This window comes from Tauraco erythrolophus, chromosome 3 (genome assembly GCF_009769465.1).
Source record: "Tauraco erythrolophus isolate bTauEry1 chromosome 3, bTauEry1.pri, whole genome shotgun sequence".
NCBI classification, from domain to species: domain Eukaryota; kingdom Metazoa; phylum Chordata; class Aves; order Musophagiformes; family Musophagidae; genus Tauraco; species Tauraco erythrolophus.
The window spans coordinates 21,050,010-21,072,701 of NC_141467.1; the positions used below are offsets into that span (position 1 = coordinate 21,050,010).

General features: G+C 41.1%; 1 protein-coding gene across 1 annotated transcript in view; it reads right to left on the reverse strand.

The window, feature by feature from the left end:
* The window catches only part of TRIO (trio Rho guanine nucleotide exchange factor), a 261,915-nt gene that overhangs the window by 109,118 nt on the left and 130,105 nt on the right, over positions 1 to 22,692 (reverse strand). The window contains exons 12-17 of the mRNA XM_086608471.1: positions 19,460 to 19,629; positions 18,349 to 18,523; positions 11,631 to 11,826; positions 10,851 to 11,017; positions 1,805 to 1,924; positions 166 to 357 (exon numbers count right to left, since the gene is read on the reverse strand). Of these exons, the coding sequence (XP_086464597.1) occupies positions 166 to 357; positions 1,805 to 1,924; positions 10,851 to 11,017; positions 11,631 to 11,826; positions 18,349 to 18,523; positions 19,460 to 19,629 (1,020 nt within the window). The remainder of the gene's footprint in view (positions 1 to 165; positions 358 to 1,804; positions 1,925 to 10,850; positions 11,018 to 11,630; positions 11,827 to 18,348; positions 18,524 to 19,459; positions 19,630 to 22,692) is intronic.

The following is a 22,692-nucleotide window of genomic DNA, read 5'->3' on the forward strand; positions in this document are numbered from 1 at the left end:
CAGCTTGCAAGAGGATTTGTTTTTGCTTTTTTTGTATAACTGCAGTTGTTAGCAAATTAGTAAATACAACCAAACCTAGTCTCAACCATTTTTTTAGGTAATGCCGTTTTGCGCCACATTGAAGAATTAACTAAGACAGACACGTATCATGTAGCATTTCTGTACCTGTTCAGAAGTTTTATAGAAGGCAACAGAGGCATTCACAAGCTTGAGACGGTCCTCCATCTTTAGCATCAGTTGCTGCCAATGGGAAGCAACCTTCTCCGCACACTCCCGGATCATGTCCATGTCATAGTGATTAGCCTGCAGCATTGCCTCTGCCTTCTGCTGAACCTGCAGGGCACTTTGATGCGTTTTCTGACAAGAGGTGAAAATTCAGAAGTTCAGTGGAGCACTTCAGTTCATTTTCTTGAAGACCTCAAAGGCTCACATTTCCACTGTGTCAATGACTCTTCTATACACACGCACAAACACCCATCAACTAAAAATAACCATCTAAAATTAGTCACTGCATGACTTTGCTAGGCAAACACAAAGGAAATAAATCTTGTAGAGATTTATCATCAAACGAACAACGATGAGCAGTTTGTAAGCAATAGCCACTGTCTGGCATTAAGCCACACGTGGCATATCTATGTAGTCGTATGCTTTGTTGTAATTATGAATTTCAGGTTGATTTTCTTTCCCTTCATGGTAAGAAAAAAGAAGATGGAAAGGATGTATCTTATTTTCACTTGATTGCTATTACTGTCCTCACAGCTTTACTGCAGTCTTTTGCACATCAGTAGTGAGCAAATGAAGGTGCCAGCATGCAGAAACTCTCCATTAATTGCAAGCAAATTTTTAACTCTAGCTCTCTGTGTAAACATGTACTTGCCTAAAATCTGGAACCTCTAACAACAATAAGTATTATTATATCTGAGTACAGAATGACCCAGAAAACACAGAATTTAAGGTTCCTATTCATTTATTCTTAAATTGACAAATACTTAGAGGTGTCATGATTTTTACACTTAAAGAGTTACCAAAGCTCTCAAAATGAGGGTATATATAGTGCAAACTGTAAAAAGGAAAAAAAAAGAAAAAAAAAGAGAGTAAGCATAAAACTCCACTGAATAGCAAACGGACATTAAAGAGTTACTGCAAGACATAGTACTTCCGAAAACAGTTTTCCCAAAAAATCGCAACATTGGTTAATCTTTCAACAAAAGTAAAGTTCTTAAAAAGCATAAGCTACATATAATCAGCATCACTGTAAGTCCCTCAATTGTGCATACAAACTAATAATACTGCATTTTAGTCAATCTTAAGATCTCCGTCTATTTTTTGCAGAGACATGGCCAATCTGATAAGTTTAGTTTGAAGTCATGACATGGACATAGCACCACAAATTTCAGTGAAACTTACTGTCAAGCAAAAATGGAAACATTAAAGGACCATATCAGAATACCAAAACTGATGTTTGCTGTTCCATTTATTCTTAACTTTAATAATTATCATTATATGTTGTATTCTAACAAAGGGAAACACAACTTTCAGTAAAATTGCTGTGAACAGCTATCACTTTATGAAGATGCAAAAAGGTACTGAGAAGATGTGTTCACTAGGAATTGCAGCTCCAAAGTGAACAAGAATAAAAACTTACCTTCCCAGTAGGTATTTTTATCTCTCCCCCATAAGATGATATCAAGGGCTTTTCCTAAACTAAACATACCACAGCATGAACTCAACAGTGCTATCTACAGAGACCTATGAACTGTAATACAGGACTTCTTGGCTATGGTCACTGAAATGGTGCTTTTACCTCTATTGCATGTTGGAACTGCTCATGCTCCCTCTGTAATTGTTCTGCCTCCTGCAAAGAGCTAGCAGTGATAAGCCCAGCATTTAACATCGACTCTCCATTTCGGATCCAGCCCAAAACCTGTAACAAGAGAGAAGATCATGAAATATGAAATAAGCATTCCTCTGCCAACCAGTAAGAAAGGCATCATTGGTAGGGTCAAAAACATTTAGGGTCACATGTGGTATTGGAATTGATGACTAAACACATTAATTACAAATTCACAGTGAATTATATCTTCAATAAACACAGTGAATGACATTCACTATAATTTCACTTAGCTGACAACTCATAGATATCTTTCAATCAGCTACTACATGCTTGTGGTTTCAGTTTATACTCTGAATAAGATTGTGTTTCTGAATACAATTTCTGTCACCTGGAAAAAGGAACAAGTTACAAGCAATATTTGCCTAAGAGCCAGTGTCAGTAAGGTAAATTGAGGATGCGCAGCGTAGTAAAAAGTAAGCAGATAATTTTGAATATTAATGTTGAGAAGAATGCAACCATTGAGTGTCTTCTAATTGCTTAAAGGTTTTCAGTTTTCAGAATGTGCCTTCTTTGACACATCCACTGCAAACAGAAGAATCCCCGGGTGGGGAGAAGCCTCAAGAGGTCACCTAGTGCGTTCCTTACCAACAGCAGGAACGTGCAACCTTAAGGCCCCTCCCAAAAGATCTGTGCCTTGTTCGTTACTCAAGACTCCAATCTCACACTTTCACCAGGCATTTTTATCACCATAAGTCTTCCTTGTAATGTCTAACGCTCAAACCTCTCTTGCTTTAATTTTGGCTTGTTTCGTTTCTCCTGTTCACAACAGGGGGGAAAAAAAAAAAGAAGACATTTTCTCCCTCTTAGCATCAGCTTTGTTCTTCCTTCTCCTCTCTCCATCAAGAACATCACCTGAACCCCTCTTTTAGATTCCTCTTCTCTTGCTGACCACAGTCTCTTCCATCTCTCCCATGTGAAGTTAGCCACCTTATTTTTCTCACTGCTTCTTTACAAGCTCTCTCCAGTTGATAACCATAACTTTGGTCAAAATCTTTCAAATACTGAGTAAAGCCAGACAGAATTCAGGTTATCCACTGTCATCCATACAACTTTTCTTCGGAACTGCTGCCCAGCCACTAACTACCCCTGTGCTGTATGTGTTCAGCTGATTATTCCTGCCAGTACATCACGCCTTGTATTTGTCGCTAATAAAATTCATATCTTTCTTGCAGCGCAATTCTCCCACACATCAAGATAATTCTGAAGTGTAATCCAGTTCTGGTGAACTCAAATCCCTTTTCCAGCTTCTTTTGCCTTTATCTTAAAAGCATAATCTCTACTCTAACATGTAGATTTTCTGACTGAAAACATGAACTAGTATCCAAACACAGACTTCTACAGATTTTTTTTTTTTTTTTTTAAGTTTTGAAATCTGCTTTCCAATCCAGCAAGACTCTTAACAACTTTTGTTACTGAGTAAGGTTTTCCAGCAAGTTATCATTCATGGCAATGTAGTCTCACGTGACATCCTCATAGTAAGCTAGGGCCAGATACACTGAACTAAGCTATTTTAAAATAGCTTAAATAGAAGCTATTTTTAATAGCTTAATAGAAGGAAGATCTATGTCATCTGCTTTTTCACTTCTACCCAGAAGACCTGTTACCTTGTCAGGAATAAACAGGATTTATCAATGAGAAGCTATGTGTAATTAATCTATGTTAGTCTTTTCTCCTCTCCTCGTAACTGTTCAGGTTTAAAAATCTACTTGTTTCAATATTTTTCCTTGGAATTATGCTAAACTTGTTGACCTATATTCCTCCCTTCGCTAATCCTTTCCCACTTTTGAGAAGTAGATGTTGAGTTCCAGGCCTCCAGAATCTCATCCACTCTCCAAAAGTTTGGAGAAGATAAGCATTAATGTCTATGACATTATTTCAGGTAGTTTTCTAGGTATTGTAGGATGAATTCCTTTGGGCCCAGTTGATTTGAAAATAAACAGTTTAAGCATACATTCTCTAATCTTTTCCTACTAATTGATTTTAGACCTTTAACCACTGGTAATAAATATATTAACTACCAAATCACAGTTAGCTCTTAAAACACTAAATACTCTCATCTAGTGATCCACATGGCACTACTATTAATGCTACTGCACCAAGTTATTACTAAGTGAATCAGGATGACATGACCACAGTCATAGACTGAAAACACCAGCAGAAATCAAGAAAAGGATCTACTAAAACATAAATCCTTAAAAACAATAGGTACATGTGGTCTACGTCCAAAATATACTATGTCTTTAATAGCTTGAAGCAACTGAGGTGCAGCCATCTTGACACAACACCCATTCCTTCAAATCTGCATCACAATCTCACACTCTGTCTAAAACTTATCCAGACTGCAATATTGTTGTATCAGTAATGTAGTTTTTCAGACTTCTGCCTGCACAACGAACAGCTAACAGGTTGGTGGTTCTTTTTTTCCCACTGACAGCTATGTATTTGAATTCTTCTATCTAAGTTGTGCAAGTCTGTAGAAAAAAAGTCTGCAGTATGGACGTAGGGCAACAGCACCTCCCAGACATGTACCTGGCTGCACATTCTGCTCCTCTGAGGAGTAAGCGCTGGGTCAGGTGGAGCCTTGTGAGGAGGGGGAACATGGCTCTGGCTTTGAAACAACTCTCCTGCAAGGAGACGCTTCCAGATAACAGCATGCAGGCATGTGAAAGGGAACATGAAAAGAGCTGGGAGTTTCTCATCTGTTAAGATACCTGGGGGTTGTTAATACTCAAGGGATCAAGCCCAGGTAAGCCTCAGGAGCAAGAAAAAGGGCAACTTCCAAGGCAACCAGATGGGTCCAAGAGACACTAGACAGAAACTGCGCTTGGAAGAAAGAACTTGTAAGAACACGGGGCACGGAAGATTTTTAAAAGTCTCTGGTTTTATTTCTACTTTGTCTTGCAAAAGCGGTTCTAAGCTCCCTCTCTACCTTACAAAACAATTCTTCCAGGTATAGTGTAACAAAACACATCTTCTCAGGGTTAAAATACATTTAGCCTTCTCCAGAGAATTTATAATGAAGAATGCTTAAGCAGAACCAATTCAAAGTTCCTCTTGACTTGGCATCCCATCATACAGAGCAGAGACAGCTAGCACAGAACTTGCCATCTCATACACACTGATTTGCCCTCCTGCTTGTTGCAGGTCAGGGTGCAAGTGCAGAAGCTGGTGGAACTCATAGGAGGAAAGTTGCCGACAGCACTTTCTCTTTCCCGCTGCTCTGACTCAAGGGGAAAACATAAAAGCTAGTAAATAGTGAGCCTGTTGTTCTTCCAGAGCTGCTGCCTTCCAGTGTTTGTTGGCGTGTTCCCATCACCTTACAGTTTGGGTGGACCACATATCTCATCTTTCCACTCCCAGTCTTCATCAAGCTAGAAAAGCATCAGCAGAGAAACAGCAAAACTGTGGAAATGAAACTGAAAGTCTGGGACACTTGAAAGGGTCAGGCAGGTAGTTCTACAGATAAATACTTGATTTAAGATTAGTTTCTTGGACTGATTTTTCACTCTAACTAAACACGATCACAAGTGTTTAGTTTCAGCCTGCTGTCCTAGCTACGTTTTCATATCCATATGGCACTATACAGAGTGCCAGGATACTCTTCCGGAGTAGTATTTTGGGACAATCAGAGCTCAAGCATTGGACTGTGTTTGAACGAAGCTAAGAGATCTGCACGTGAGAACACAAGGTTGCTCAAGGTATTCTTGAGGGTACAACCTTGTACTTGGCACAAGTATCCGTACACTGTTGTACTGATATGAATATACAGGTACACATCCAAGAACATACACCATGACCAGAGCAGCAGACAATACTGCACTAAAAAGGCTTTACAAGCATAATAAAACCACTGCATTTTGGAGCTTGGTAGAGATTTTGACTCAGACAGATGCTGCATGTTAAGTAAAGCAAAGCATTCATTCTACAATGTGAGTTACGTGGGAGCGACTGCAGCGATAAGCAATCCAGCAGCTATAACTTAAATGATTAAAAAGTTTGTCTGGCAAACATGTAAGTGGAATTTTGGATGAGTCAGATATCTCTTAACTATTTCTCTGCCTCTACCTGCTCATATGTCCCTGCCCTGAATAAAATAGTCAAATTTTCCTTTCCATGTTTTTTTTTCCCCCACATACATCTATCCGTTCTTATTTCAGTGAGCATCCTCTTCCCTCTATCTGCTGAGGTCTTCCTACACTGCAATCTCCTATCTGGTTTGCCCTTTCTGCACCTATTACACATCAAGTTGACAAGTAAATTCTTTGCAGGTTTTCTTTAAACCTCTGTCTTCTGACTCTTCTGCTAAGTCCTGAGGCTTGATCTGCAGAACTTCAATGCCACAAAGCAGAACTGATACAGTAGTTAAGGGAGAAGCAACACTGGATGTTTTCATCTGCTTTCTGTGCTTATTTGATAAGAATTCACTAAACTTGAAGTTTTACTACCTAGTACTGAAAAGATTTCTTGCAAGTATTTGACTAAAAAACTACGCCAGGAGACAGTTTGCTGGTCTCCATTACAGTAATCTGAGAGATGAACCCTATGGGAAAACTCCCACAGTGTTCCAGTCTAACCTTTTCACACGACTACAAGCTATGTATTTTTTATATATAAAAATACAATAGCAGTAATGTCAGTTTAGCAGGAAAAATTCAAATGGATATCGTGTTAAAATCTTTGCTATGAAGACAGTATCCCATCTACGTAACAAGTATGCTGACACTCAGTTCATCAACAATAAATCTGGCAGAAAATCACAGTAACTGAACTGCAAAACCATGTGTTCACTGCTCCAGGCAACAAAATACAAACAACAGAGACTGAAGAGGAGGTTCGCTGTGTCATTTTACTCTCAGGTAAAGCACCTGCCGTGACTTGCAGAGCTATGAGGTTTTTCCCCAGAGGAAACATGCTTCCTGATATTTAGCAAAAGCTAAAATCAATCAGATGTGGTTTTCTGAAAAGCCAACTGAAATCACAAAACTAAAAGTTACTAGCTCCAAAGCATTTCAAAGGGGATCAAAAGAAATCCTATGCAAAAAACCTAATATTCAGTTTTAGTTCCATTCATTTTTTAGGCCTTCAGGCTGGGCAAGTATTGCAGGTTAATCCATACAATAAAAATCTGGAAAAGGAGTTCGCAACAAACGAATGTTCTGCAGCTACATGTTCATGTCAGTTTGTTTGAAAGTTCACGTCTATATTAAGTCAGGCAGGAACACCAGGAGGCCTGTATGGATGACCAAGGAGCTCCTGGATCAACTCAGGCACAAAAAGAAGGCCTACAGAGGGTGGAAACAAGGACAGGTAGCCTGGGAAGAATACAGAGTGATTGTCCGAGCAACCAGGGATCAGGCTAGGAAAGCTAAAGCCCTGATAGAGTTAAATCTGGCCAGGGACATCAAGGGCAACAAGAAAAACTTCTATAGATATGTCAGTGATAGAAAGAGATCTAGGGAAAATGTAGGCCCTCTCCAGAAGGAAACGGGGGACCTGCTACCCGGGATATGGAGAAGGCTGAGGTTCTCAATGACTTCTTTGCCTCAGTCTTCACTGGCAAGAGCTCCAGCGGCACAGCCCAAGTCACAGAAGGCAATGGCAGGGACTGGGAGAATGAAGAACCACCCACTGTAAGAGAAGATCAGTTTCGAGACCATCTTAAGAACCTGAAGGTGGACAAGTCCAGGGGACCAGATGAGGTGCATCCGCGGGTCCTGAGCAAACTGGCAGATGAAGTTGCTAAGCCACTACCCATCATATTTCAGAGGTCGTGGCAATCTGGTGAAGTTCCCAATGACTGGAAGAGGGGAAACACAGCCCCCATCTTTATAAAGGGGAAAAAAGAAGACCCAGGGAACTACAGGCCAGTCAGTCTCACCTCTGTGCCCGGCAACATCATGGAGCAGATACTCCTGCCGACTATGCTAAGGCACATAGAAAATAAGGAGGTGATTGGTGACAGCCAACATGGCTTCACTAAGGGCAAATCCTGCCTGACTAATTTGGTGGCCTTCTATGATGAGGTTACAGCACTGATGGATAGGGGAAGAGCAACTGACATTGTCTACCTGGACTTATCCAAAGCATTTGATAGTGTCCCACACGACATCCTTGTCTCTAAACTGGAAAGACATGGTTTTGATGGATGGACCACTCGGTGGATAAGGAATTGGCTGGATGGTCGCACTCAAAGAGTTGTGGTCAATGGTTCAATGTCCACGTGGAGGCCTGTGATGAGTGGTGTTCCTCAGGGGTCAGTACTGGGACTAGTGCTATTTAACATCTTTGTTGGAGACATGGACAGTGGGATCGAGTGCACCCTCAGCAAGTTTGCAGATGACACCAAGTTGTGTGGTGTTGTGGACATGCTGGAGGGAAGGGATGCCATCCAGAGGGACCTTGACAGGCTGGAGAGGTGGGCCTGTGAGAACCTCATGAAGTTCAACAAAGCCAAGTGCAAGGTCTTGCATGTGGGTCGGGGCAATCCCATGCACAAGTACAGGCTGGGCAGAGAATGGATTGAGAGCAGCCCTGAGGAAAAGGACTTGGGAGTACTGGTGGATGAGAAGCTCAACATGAGCCGGCAATGTGCACTGGCAGCCCAGAAAGCCAACTGTATCCTGGGCTGTATCAAAAGGAGCGTGGCCAGCAGGTCGAGGGAGGTGATTCTGCCCCTCTACTCAGCTCTCGTGAGACCCCACCTGGAATACTACATTCAGCTCTGGAGTCCCCAGCACAAGAAAGACATGGAGCTGCTGGAGCGGGTCCAGAGGAGGGCCACAAAGATGATCCGAGGGCTGGAGCACCTCTGCTATGAAGACAGGCTGAGAGAGTTGGGGCTGTTCAGCCTGGAGAAGAGAAGGCTCCGGGGTGATCTTATAGCAGCTTTCCAGTACCTAAAGGGGGCCTACAAGAAAGCTGGAGAGGGACTTTTTACAAGGGCGTGTAGTGATAGGACAAGGGGCAATGGCTTTAAACTGAAAGAGGGGAGATTTCGATTAGATATAAGGAAGAAATTTTTTACATTGAGGGTGGTGAGGCACTGGAACAGGTTGCCCAGAGAAGTTGTGGCTGCCCCATCTCTGGAAGTGTTCAGGCCAGGTTGGATGAGGCTTTGGGCAACCTGGTGTAGTGGAGGATTTTTCTGCCCATGGCAGGGGGGTTGGAACTAGATGATCTTTGAGGTCCTTTCCAACCCTAACCATTCTATGATTCTATGATTCTATTATGGCATTTAATACGACTTAATAGAGATACCTACTATGAATATAGATTCCATTTTTTTCTCCAAAATCCCATCTACTAAAAAAAGGCAGGTAGCTTGAATAGTATATTACCTGTATCTTTATTGTAAGATGAAATTTTTCCAGTGTTTTCTTAAAAATCTAAACTTGAGCTTCTGTTTCTGTGAGGGCTAGCAGTGGTTCGGAAATGTTGCAAAATGTTACAGTACTACTTACAAACCACACACTAAGTGCAACATGAATATTCATCTACATTCCAGGATGTTCATCGTCTGCTTATATCCATCAAAATACAGAACATTTGTTCTGCAAATGCAGGTTTTAAACACATGCCTCCTGTCAGATTTAACCTGCATACAAACAAAGTTAATGGAACAAGGTGCTCATTTTGTTGTGGGAGCATGCAATATAAATAACTATTTAATAGTATGTCTTTCAAAATTACACAAGTGCTATATTCTGTTCTGTAACTGAATATTATTTCAGTATCATGGGAATTAACAATTTCTTTTTCTTACTAACCCATCCCATCCTAACCCACTGATGATGGGAGCAAAGGGAGGAGGCTGCCTCAGCTGGCATTCACAACCTTTCTTTGCTTTTTTTCTTTCCTTTGAAAACGTGCACTCTTCTCCTTCATCCCCAAGATAGTATGCAAATGAGGACAGAATCTATCCTGATCTGTAATAACTTCATCTCAATCATTACTCACATGAAAGGAGTAATTTGTAATTTTCATTTACAAAGATGAATGAGTGCTAAGATGGATACAGGATAGTTCAGTAGAGCATGCAAAGGCTTGAACTAGAAAATCGTATATTTCATTAACGTCTAGATTGCACTGACAGCAGATGCTACCAATTCCTTGCATTCCTTGAATTCAAGACCGCACAGAAACTTTGGGCCTGCTACTATAGGATAACCAACTGCTGCCTGGAAATACTTTGGGAAACTTCTATTCACCTCTCCTATGCTAACCGGACCCCTTTCACATTGCTTTGCAAGTCGGGAGTTCTCATTCAGTCTCATGAGGAAGATGAATTTTTGTAAGAGCTGATGACAAACAGAAAAAGGACAAGTTGCATTGGGAGCCATAATGAGACATACTAATACAAGAGACACTAGCAGACTTCTGTATCGCTGCCAAGTGTGAGCAAGATAAAAAGACTCTTACCTTTCTAGTGTTCTGTTTGTTTGTTTTTTAAACTTCCACCTACTGCAGTGGTTCTGCCCACAGCATCCCCAATTCACCAAAACTTAGGTGTTTATCAGTTAAGGACCTCAAAACTTGCCATTTTATTGCAACCATGAAAAGCCAAACTTCATTCTCCTTCTGGAAGTGGAGACTGGTATTAGCGGAACCCCACTAATACCGTATTATCATCGTTGTAGATTAGGCCAGTGTTATCACTGAACGTTTTCATCAGTCACCATACAGATGACAGAAGTGTGGATTATTTAACATAAGTTCAAATCACTCTACACTTCCAATACTTGATTTGAATCCCAGTAGAAACACAGACTGTTAACGCCAATTAATACTAACAGAGGACGAAGCTCCTTAGGTGCTCAATGTAAAGTTCATCCCCCCTCCAAATGGAAGTCTTTATACAGCAGAAATTAATTTTCCACCCTTTTTTAGGGGAGCACACTTCTCCAAGGGGTGCGGAACGGCTCTGGGGTGGGGTGTAGGGGGCACATCCCACACATACCTGCTTGACTTCAGCCTGCAAGTGCCGCAGCTGCACGCACTGCTCCAGGTGCTTGCGGTGCTGCTCAGCTGCCAAGTCCAGCTCCTGCTGCTTCTCGTGGAGGAACTCCAGCAGATCCTGGACGCGAGTGGCCATGTCGACGTCTCTGTCACAAAGCAGCTCAACACCTGTAATCAAGGCAGTTGTTTAGAATTGGCTTACAAGTCTTCCAAAGACAATTTGCCCATTTTACACTTAACTTTTCCAGTTCCTTCTCAAAGGTCAACTTAATCCTCAGAGCATAGGTTTTTGCACTCTTTAAAAATGCAGTATTAGTTGTTTGTTTGTTTGTTTTTTTTTAAAAAAAGCCTGAGATTTACCCTAGGTGACTGTATAAAATTAAACACACTAAGTGAAAGGGTGCAAGAAACAAAAAAGGAAGACATTACCTGAACGCTGAAAATTTTGGCTGGACTGCGTTGCTTTGATTAACTGTAAAATTAACTCCCTGATATTTACTCTAGTTTTGCTGACTTTGAGTGAAATCCCTTCCTTTAAAACCTAAACATCTTCAGGTGTTGCCAACTCTTAGGTAAAAATTACATGCCATAATAGCAGTATATTCTCATGAACACTATCAAATGATTCGAGTATAAAGTTAAAAAAAAAACCCACAAACATGTCCACGTCTCCGGTTTACAATAAACCGCAATCTCTGTCATTTTCACACATCCCATGGAGAGACAACTGGATAATTCTTATAAAGCCACTGCCCAGAATAGCATGAAGAAGCCTTCTTACCAGATGCCTGCACTTCATTGACATACTGCAGCAGATCCTGCCCTTGGTGAATGACATCAAAGGTCAAGTTATTCATGGTCAGGGCTTTGTCTGCATGATGCTGGAGCCTCTGTTCTGCTATTGTAAGATCTTCAGTGTCAAAGTCATTCATCTGCTGAGAGAGCTCATCATTCCAAGACTCGAGGTCTGAAATTATCTGAGGGAAAAAGGAGGGAGACAATGTTCAATTATCCATTACACAACTTATGTTTATTTCCAATGTTCCACTTATGATGGAGGTCAGGAACTTGAGCTGCTCATTGTTGACTGACTTCACTCATCAAGTTCGACATGGTTCAGACATAGGCTGTTTTAGCACAGATTTTAAATATTACGGCAAACAATCCCGAAGAATCTCTTTGAGAGCTACTACATTTCTCCTTCAATCAGTGCTTGCAATACTATGGGTACCCTTGCTCTGTGTAAGGTACTCCTTCACCAACACATCACTTGTGAAACAGATGAAGTTAAAATGTTTTTATCTCCGCTTTTAAAGGATAATGGTCTAAAACATCTTTTCCACTCTTCAGACTGCACCAAGTAATAATTCACACAATGAGAGCCAGCTTTGCTTTCAGCTATGCCAGTCTTGAGCCCTTTTACAAAAAAGCCAGCTTCATCCTTCTGTCAGCAGGAAGCACCAGGCTCCGTGAGCACCTTCTGCCTGACAACTGAGAAGCACTACTTGTCACAAAAGGCAGGGCACTTAGTGAACGGAGCAAAACGAAAAAGTATTACTTTATTACAGTGTTACTGCAATGTCAGAGCTAAATTTGCTTGCTGAAATCATTCAGCTTACACATTCATCACACTTCATTTTACACTTTAATTCTGAATTTTACTCTCAGTCATAAGATGCCCAAAGAAGGGTAGCTAAGAAAGTATTTTGTTTTAACACAGGTATCACAACAATAAGTCCACTTTGTTCACACAAGCGCATTTTCCAAATTATACAGCAAAACCTGTCTGGTATTTAAAATATTCCCTTCAGTAAGAACACAGAATTGTTTTTAAGTCCTCATTTATCAAACTGGATTGAGTTCTTATGGCACAGGTTTGATGCATCCGTTACTACAAACAAGTCTGTCTGACATACTTAATCCCTCAAGCTTGTAACATTTTTTTTTTTTCAGAATTTTCAGCAGAGTTTTGCCACAAACTACTGCAGTTCATTGGAAAAGCAAAATTATAGATCTCAAGAACCAAGTATGGCTTAGCTCCAGAGTTCTATGATTTCTGGAGTAGGACAAACTGATGTGAATGGTGCTAAATGACAGGAAAACACCTATATATGCAGCCAGACACAGCAAAAAGAATCTGACTAAACGGGCATTAGCAACAAAATAGCTGACTGCATAAATATTTAAACAAAGTCATTTGTTGTCAGCAAATGGAATATGCCACTACACAGCGGTTAATCAGAACCGTTAATTTACCTTGACAGTTAAACTACATGAGAAATTCCAGGAAAACAAGCCTCATACAAAAAACAGAATTGAGGAGAAAGCAAAGTTAAATAATCTGTATAAAGTTTCTGTAGTCAGCTACGACCTTTCTTGAAGGCTTGTTTCCATTCTGCTCACATGGCACCATGAAAAGGGGACACATCAAGCAATTCTTTTAAAAACTGTGGCACCAGTGAGTTTTAAAAGTGTTCTGCAAAAGTTTTACTTGATGTGCTAAGTATTCAAGTTTTTCCTCATGCCATGACAGGAGATGCCAAACAATTAAGGTAGCTATTTTGCACTCCCTAATCCTGATCAGCTAGCTCTACCCAAGTGAAAACAGGCAGAAACTTATGTTTCAGGGGTAACACTGAAAAGAGAAGAGTTGATGGACAAGGGATGCAGGAAGATGCACAGGACAAGGCTTTTAGTCACTGTTTAAAACATCTCTCATCTCTCTTCTGTGTGCTCTAAACACCACACAATCTATTTATGCATTATGAGTGGTCCCCCTCTTGACACACTTGCAGGCTTCCACTCCCACAAAATCCTTCACAACTTCCTTTTATTTTCCTTTTCCTCAGTCCATGCCCAACATGTCTCATCACCTCTCTCTGTTTTTCATCTCCTACTGATCTAAAAATATTTCACAAACTTCAAGTTTTCCTGACAATCCAGTCTGAGAAACTGCTTACTTCCAGCTAACCCTCTTTTCTGCTCTCAAGCACCTCAGACCTGCTCTTCCCAGCTCATCTTCACAGCTCCCTGTTCATTCACTGCTAAAAGCGGTGGAGGTCATCTAGCACTTGTTTCTTCAAACCACCCACTGCACTATGGAAAGTCTCACAAATCAGATTTACCATCTTATTTTCATCTAGTTCAGTTAATAACATTTGTAAGATATTCTCAAGAAGTAATGCTCAGATTTTTCAGTCTGATGAAGTCTAACTACAGTTAAAGAGGGTTGTGGAACTCCACCATCAAAACACCACCATTCGCCATCCTCCTGAACACAATTAAAAGGGGATTAAGATTTAATGTGGCATATTTGTGCTACTGTTATTTATAAAAACAAAGCCAGAACGTCTCCCTTCAGAACAGATGCCAAAACCTTACTTCTCTTACTGTCAAACTGAGTGGAAATAAAGTAATAAATACCATGCGCTCACAATGGAAGATTGCTGTGGCTAAGTGTCAGTATTTTTATAATAATGGAATGGTTTAAGCAGTCACTGTGTCCTCTCAGACTGCCCTGCGATTCACTGTACCTGATACGAACAACTGGTAGTTTGAAGAGGTCAACACCACGTGTCACCTCAGCCAAGAGGTTTCAGTGATACCACCTCCAAGAACAATAACCAACAACAGCAAGAATTGTAACTTATTATATAGCATGTTATTTCACGCAACCCTGAGGTTAACATCATGGCCCACACATCGTTGAAAGCAGTCTGAAACACTCTGTACAAGAGCAAGACATTCCCTGTCCCCTTCAAAACGCCAGGAAGCCCACAATTCAAATAAATAAATAATGCCAGCATGGTCCCACATTCATTCAAAAGATAAGAAGCCAGTGCACATCCCAGCTGGGGTTCCTAACAAGGGCAGTAATCCTTACATTTTTTTCAGCAGTAACTGAGTGGCTCAAGGTGATCTATTTCAGGCACTGCACCCACCGTGCAAATCCGAAACGCACTGATGGCAGAGTTAAACCAAAACTAACATGCATTAAGCAAACTCTGCCCACACTTTTCAGGGCTTCCCTGAAGTTGTGCTTTACAAGCAACGCTTTTAGAGTGAGCGGACTCCTATTTTATTTTTAAAGTTTTGTCAAGACAATTAGAATTAAACAAACAGAGCAAAGCTGAATGACTAATAGACATCTAAAGTGACTGAATCACAAATTAATACCACTCTCAGGAAATGGACAACTTGGAACAAACACCGGGTAACTACTTACCATAGCATGTGTTCAGGAAGTTCCTAGTGCAGAGTCTGAGCTGCCTGACATTCCTGGGTTTTAACAAATGTAAAGGTAACACTGACAGGACACAAGGCAGGGTGCAACACAGAAGGGATGACAACTCTTTCGAACTGAGTGGGAAGGAAATAAAGAACCACAGGTCTCTTCTCAGAAGGGTCTAACTAGCATTCTTTGTACCAACTGAGTGCTAACCAGAACCCGGAAAAAATTATGTGCTGGGGAGAAAGAAAAAGAGAAGATGGGAAAGGGAGAAGAGTTAGGTCTCTGTGATCCAGCACTTTGCATCCTTGCCTTTTCAGCTGTATGACTTAACAGGCATCTTGTAAGTACGGTCCAAAAATAGAATTGAGATAAAGCTTCGAGTCGAAAAGTGTGTGGTATGCATTGTGTGGAGCCCTGACATAGGCCTGGAGGTATTTAAGTCACAGACAGGCAAAAATGCACAGGCACAGATGAGAGACAGACATTTCAGGCTGCGCACCTTGCCACCAGTGTTACCTTCTCACTGGCTAGGTCTGTACACATCTTCCCTATGCTACTAATCACCCTAGCAAGAGAGCAAGAGACTCTTCATGTACATTTTGCTCCTTCTTGCCTTTAGTTAATACAGGCGTTCATAACAGAGCCCTTAAAATAGCTCACAACCAATGGCACTTAAAATCCTACCAAGGATAAAGATGGTCAAGTTTATATGCCAAGAGCAAGAGGCAAAACAGAAACACTGCTGCAGTTAAAGGAATTTCGGAAGAGTAGGAGAACCTGAAAAGTTGTAGGATAAAAGACAGCAACTAAAAGAAACGGAGTATTTTGCCAGCAAATAATAAGGGATGAATAAGGACAAGAAGGACTAACCCTGCCAGGAAATCTCACCACTGTCCCCAGAAGCACAGCTGCACGGAGTGATCCTGCAGTGCTAAGGGAATCCTTTGTCCACTTTAGTCTGTATTATTTTTCAAGCAGTAAGACAAATGAGAAACGCTGCTCGCCTTCCAGAAAAACTGTCCTCACAGGATGCTCCCCCGAATGAACTGCCCCTACAGCCAAGTCTGAACTGACTGGGCCAGTCACACAAAATCCGGGACAAAGGAGGAGGTCAAAACAAGGTCTGAAAGTTCCTAGCTGGCATCTGGCTCCTCCTCACTATCGTGTTACTTCAGCTGAGCTTCTGCTTTCAAACAACTGACCTGGAACTCATCTCTGCATTTTCTTCCCGGAAGTTTCCGAACAGATGTGTGCCTTCAGGGAGAGGGAAAAGAGAAGCATGCTTTGCTGAGGAAGCAGAGAGAGGACACGGTACAGAGAGAGCAAAGCAACAAACGTTTTGCTGAAGACGCTCTGCAGCCAGGGTCATTTTGTCCCCTGGAGGGCTCCTCAGCCATCTTCAATCGGCATGATTTTTGTTTCCAAGACATATAAACAAAATACACCAGCTCTTTCAACAAGGTAGTTGGTACTTTGCTTTACGTTTTACGTGCCAAAGTGTGCCAAGTGTCAGCTTCGGAAAAAGCAAGGTCTGTTAAGTTAGGATATGCAGCTTTCCCCTGCAAAATCCTATGGTCATCACCAAACAACATACACAGAAATACGATTATCTACACAGATGCTATCCTGTACTGAAGGACTAGAACACATCTGCAAAGCAGGGCTCCTGCAACCAGCCTTCTGCTATCATAGAATACTGTTTTAGGTAACCCACAGTAGAGAGCAATCACCTTAATCACGAACTTCACTCAAACCTTTAACTTAATTCTTCCATTAATTTTCTTGGTGTACGCCTTGACCCCCATGGCTGCCATTTCCTCAATAAAAGTGTTCTGAGAACATCACACAGACCCTATCGAGCACCACAGAGCGTTTCTGCAGAGACTGTAAAATTGTTGACAATCCTTATAAAAAGGGATACCTTCTGTGTTCCTCCCCAAACACCAGTCTATTACACCACAAACACCAAACTATTACAATCACAATTCTGTCAAGCCTTTTTCCCTTGCATACTCAAGACAGCTACTCTCACATAATTGAAGCAGCAAACTCCTTGCAGACTAGTTTCATCACCTCAGTGTGAATTGCAAAATAGAGAACCTTCTTAGTCTTCCTCTGCCCCAGAGTTGTTATTACTGTAGAGCACACACTCTCACTTCCTCTATGGGCATGGATCAAGGAACTGTGTCTGCCTACTCCTGCATCACTCGTAACAACGTGCTTAGCTAAACTAGACTTCAGCAATGACATCTAAAGCTGATTTAAAAAAACCCCCAAAAATAAAACACCAAAACTGGGAAGCTAACCAGTCTGCCAACTGCCTTTTTGCCCTTACACCATTTGCACCTAGCCAATCGTTGCAGCTTTTACTACGTACCAGTAAAGGGGTAAAATTATCACTGTAACTCTTGGTTTCCAGAGTCTCAAGACAAAGCATTTGTATACTAAAACAGGATCATTCACCAACGGATAACCTTGAACCTTCTGATGCACCAACTCAGTTTCAGTCACTGTGTACAGCACTAGTGGTTTTACAGAAGTCATATGATCAAGTTAGCTGAAATTTTATAACTCAATTCTATTCACTTAAGTGCCATGTGAAGTTTCATGTCTGTCTGTTTGCATGTCCCTGCACACAAATAGAAACTCGTCAGCTGATAAGCTGTCACTCTCCTCCAAGATTTGGATATCATCAAAACTTCTAGAAGTTTTGCAGCAGTGTGGCACTACAATTGCTTTTGTGTTATTTTCAGAGGTGGAAGAGAATCTTATTTAAAAAAAAAGACAGCCCATAAAACATGCCCAAAGATTAAAACAGAATTCCAAACACCACTTGTAGATGTCAACTGAAAAAAGACTGCTGAATTGGGAAAAAAAGAGGAGAGGGGTGTTGCTACAAAGCGACAGTTTAGAGGGTTTGTACTAAACCATCATGCAAGTCTTATTAAGACTAACCGTAAGCATACTGGTTGTATCAAGGTAGCTTGGTATTCAAACTAAACTTACCAGATGAAGCAACTGGTACGTTATGATTTTACAAGATGCTTAAAGACACACTGGGAGCCAATCAAAGCTGGAGTTAATATCAAAAAGCTCAGCTCTGCACTCGCCTGACACTCTCACATACAAGACAAAAGTCTTGGTTCAGGTAAGAACGAAGTCTATCGGTCATTTGAGCCACATGCCAATGCACCTACACAACCATCTCAGCATAAACATTCCTACATGACAGGAGAAGTGCAGTGCAACTCCAAGAGCGGACACTCACATCTATTGCATCTCGTTCAAATATGCGGAGCTGCAGAAACAGCTCAAGCTTGATCTTGCGTTCTTGAAAAAGCTCCTCCATCTGAGATTGGGCCTCATCCAGCTGCTGCAGGACTGTCTCTATGTGGTTGATTGAGCTGTTATGCGGGGTCTTGTTACTAGAAATGGCAGAATCCCTATTCAAAGTAGAGAGAAGGGGAAGAGGGAGTGGAGGAGGAAAAAAAAGGGAGTGTTATTAAAAAAAAAACCAAACAACATACAATTTGGAGGCTATACATGACCACAAAATGTAAGACACTTTCAGATAAGGTCAGTGCAAGTCATATTACATGAAAGCTAAGTCTGTACATCTTTGTTAATAAAAGTCCAAATTATGTTTCAGTACTTGAAAAAGCATTAGGAAATTAGATTACTTTCATTTTTGACTAATTCAACACTTAAGGACATTCTGTTTACAGGAAGAATAAAATTGAAAACCAGAGACAAACCCTTATATTGTGAAAAGGAAGTGGAATATGATAACTATTTGCTTTACCGAACCTTCTCGGCAATGAAAAAAAAATAAATCAAAATTAGATAATAAGAAAAATTACCTAATCTTTTAACCTTAGTATAATACCTGCAAATTCAAATCTGATAATATCAGCTGCTGCAGCAAAGGGCACATGTACCTGGGCAGTTGGGGCCCAAATTTATTTAGACTGTTACTGAATGAAATGGATTGCAAACTGATGGTCTTTACTACAATAAAGTTACTTATCAGTCCGCAAACAATTTCAAGCGTCTCTTTATAGAAAGGCTGCTGCTCAGAACTCGAAACACTGTGGAGCCCTGCATGTCAGACTACAAAGAGACGCCATTGCTCCTATCACAAAGGTAGCTTATGTAAACACAATCTCCTACTTGTGGAGGTACTGTTTATAAGCTGAGCTTCCTGTAAACAGAGGGTTAGAGATCACCAGTACAGCACGAAACATCATTGTAGTCCTAATATTTACAAGTTTTATTTATAGGTTGTATCCCGTAGTCATCATCCCTACCCTCAGAACAGAAATAGCTTCACAGAGTATCACACATACACCAGAAGAGATTTAAATAAAAATTTGTTTTACCTTAGTTGCTGTATAAGATCTTCGCCTTCTTTTATGACGTTGACTGTAACCTGCAGAGTGGTCTGTTGTTGTTGACCAAAACGTTTAATCAGATCTTGGACAGCCTCCACAGACTCAGCATAGACATCATCAAGCAGTTCTTTCTGTAACTCTTCAAGCCATGTCCACAGCTAAAGGAGGGGGGGGGGAAAGAAACGTAAGCCTCAGGATCAGGAAGTCACTATTTCAAACCAATCTCCCTGCTGGACAAGAGAAAACAGACTGAGGTTGGGGGGGAGAAACAGGATTTGTTTCTCTTCATAGAAGAATGTCATCCTCAATTTAATAAAAGCGAGCCTTTGTTTCAAATAAGGTTTTTGCTTCTTGGACATACCAGGAAAGCTTTATCCGTGTTGCTAAGTCACCCTTTCTTTCCCATTTTCCTTCTACAGTACTGAGTGTATCCGACTGAGCAGCACAGAGTTCATAGCGAGAATCCCATCTGCAGCTCTGCGAGAGAGTCCCTGGGAGGGAAATGCTATGGTAACACTCCCCTGGAGAAGGGAGGAAGAAAGGAAGGAAGGAAGGAAGGGAGATGTATTGTAGCCACCATCAAATTTACACTGCCAGGCTGACACATGCACACAGATAACATAACGCTTTTCAGTGGCCTTCAGAAAAAGGAAAAAGAAAAGCGCATTTCAGAAAACAAAATACAGAGAGAAATCAGATGTGACAAGCTGTTTCTCTATCACGATCTCTACAGCTATGGTGTTTACCCTCTCGATCTCAATTTCACTCTATCACAACAAAAATCATCGCAAGCGATTCCACCAGTTAATTCAACGTTTCCCCCCGCTACTCAATACGTGAACGTATTCCTATTCGTAACTGCCCACGCACTGCAGCTCATGGAAAAACCTCTTGGTACACACTAGCTAGGTATCGCTGCTGCTCACTTGGACCCTACCGTCTTCCTTTTCCACAATTTCATGAGGCGAGCTGTCGCATCCTAAACTCCGGGTGAAAATTACTCATCAACAAACCATCAGCCACCTATTGCGCAACCGATGAAAACACTGCTCCAAGAGAGGGAGCAGGGCTGGCTCCGGCCACGCTCCGGTGAGCGGCACTAACGGCGCAACGAAACGGCCGCTCTCCCAAACCCCGTTTCTCCGCTCTGTTCTACCATCACATCCCAAATGCTGCGATTCCACGAACAAGGATTAAAGTTTGGGTTTTATGCTGAAAGAATAACTCTGGTCTGATTGGAAGCATTAAGGTCTTTTGACTACATTTTAATCCCTGCCTTTATATGTTTTAGAGATACAAATAGGCTTTATTAACTTTGAATCTAATTTGAAAGGTTAACACAGTTAAAACACAGACAGTAAGCATCAAAACTGGCTTAATTTCAAAAGACAGAAAAATGAATGTTTTCTTTATTCCTTTGCTTAACATTCTCTACACAAATACTCACTTCATGCTGCCGTTTGTATAATGTTCTGATCATAAAGGTTTCCTAACTACCAATAAAGCTACATTAAAATAGAAAATTCAATTAAAGATTCTAGATCTTGATTAATTAATTCCTTTAAAGCTTTATTTTAAAACCAAATACTAGTTTTTATATCTTAGAGCCTTACATGCCTCCTGAGGCAGGTTTTGAGTTAACCAGGCTATAAGCTAAATCTTCAGAAATTGTGAAGAATGAATGACATTTAACCAGACCCTTTTCTACAAATCCACTACTCCCTCTCCAAACGGAACTGCCTATTCATACACACTGTTATTCTGACAACTCATATGCTTCAGAGACAATGCCTGTCACAGATCTGAATGCAACTCCATAGCCGTAAACACCACAAGCTCAAGCCACAGCAGTCTTTCTTATTAAAGAGAGCACAAATCAATAGAACTTAGCAAGTGGGTCAAAAGCACTCGTCAACATTCATTGAAGCATAACCCAAAGCAGCATCCAAATGTGCTTTTTTTTTCCCAAATGCATACTTAGAATGCAAATTTCACTTCGAGACAAATGAAACTTAAGAGCAAGAAGCCCGATAATACAACCTGAAAACTTTACTCAGGTTTCAACGCCCAGCGGACATGGTTTTATTCCTCTATCAGTTTATGAAGCTTACGTCTGAACCATCATAATAGGACACCATATTAGAGACCTTCCAAGTGAGCTGGTGTGTACCCACAACCAGGCAGCTTGCAACTGTGCAAGTATATTCATTTGAGAGTAACAGTTTGTTGTTGGCTGCAGATGTCGTGTTTGGTGCTAGCTGGAAGAGCTCCACCTCACGCTTATTGCACTGTCTATAAAAGACCCAATTTTCAGAGATATTTATTACAGAGAAACTGGAATTAAAGCCATTTTGAGTCTATTGGATCATATCAATTTTGTCCCTTGGCTCCCCTACAAGCACCTGCACTGTGGCTCAAGGCAGGTCTAAGAACCACTTCAATTTTTCCAATATGTCTTTTGCAGCTGGGTTGTGTCACACCCGTACAAGGGACACCTCACCTCTACATTTCTTCATACATGCTCCAGCCACTTCTGTAATTGGGTGGAGAGGACCTGGCGGGAACAAGAAAACTTAAAAGTGCTGCACTGGTGATATATTGTATGTGGGAATATTCTTCCCTTAAAGCTCACCCTGGCTGCTGGAGACACAGAACGAGCAGACTTTTCCTTCTGCATGGCCAGTTCAAAGCAACACCACCTGCCTAGAGCAGAAAGTCATGGGCACTCGCACAGCAGCGCGTTGTGTCGCCTGGCGTAGTGCCTGGTCAGCATGGCATGACTGTAAGCATGGTACCTCACCCCATGGCACCAAAGGGCTCAAAAATACATCGTGTTTGCCCAGTTCATCAGCTGAATTGCCCACTGCTCGGGAAGGAAAAAGATTTTTATGAATGTGCAGAAAGAGAAGGAGAGTAATTAGTATGCATTACTTGCCTAGCAGTGATTCATACGCTGTTGAAAGTGGAACAATTTAAGCCATTTCTGAAGTGACTAAACAGCTCTGCGACACTTGCACAGCAAAAGTGACTCTAATACATTACCAAATAAGCTTTTTATACTTTTGCACCAAGTAAATTTCTGACAAACAGCCTCCCCTCAAAATAATCTTGATGTTTATACACGAGAGTTAGAATAAAGTCACCACAGATGAACAAAACTGTCAGATTATTAAAGCTGGATAGAAATTCACGCAATTTACTGAGAGAAGCTTAACTCGTAA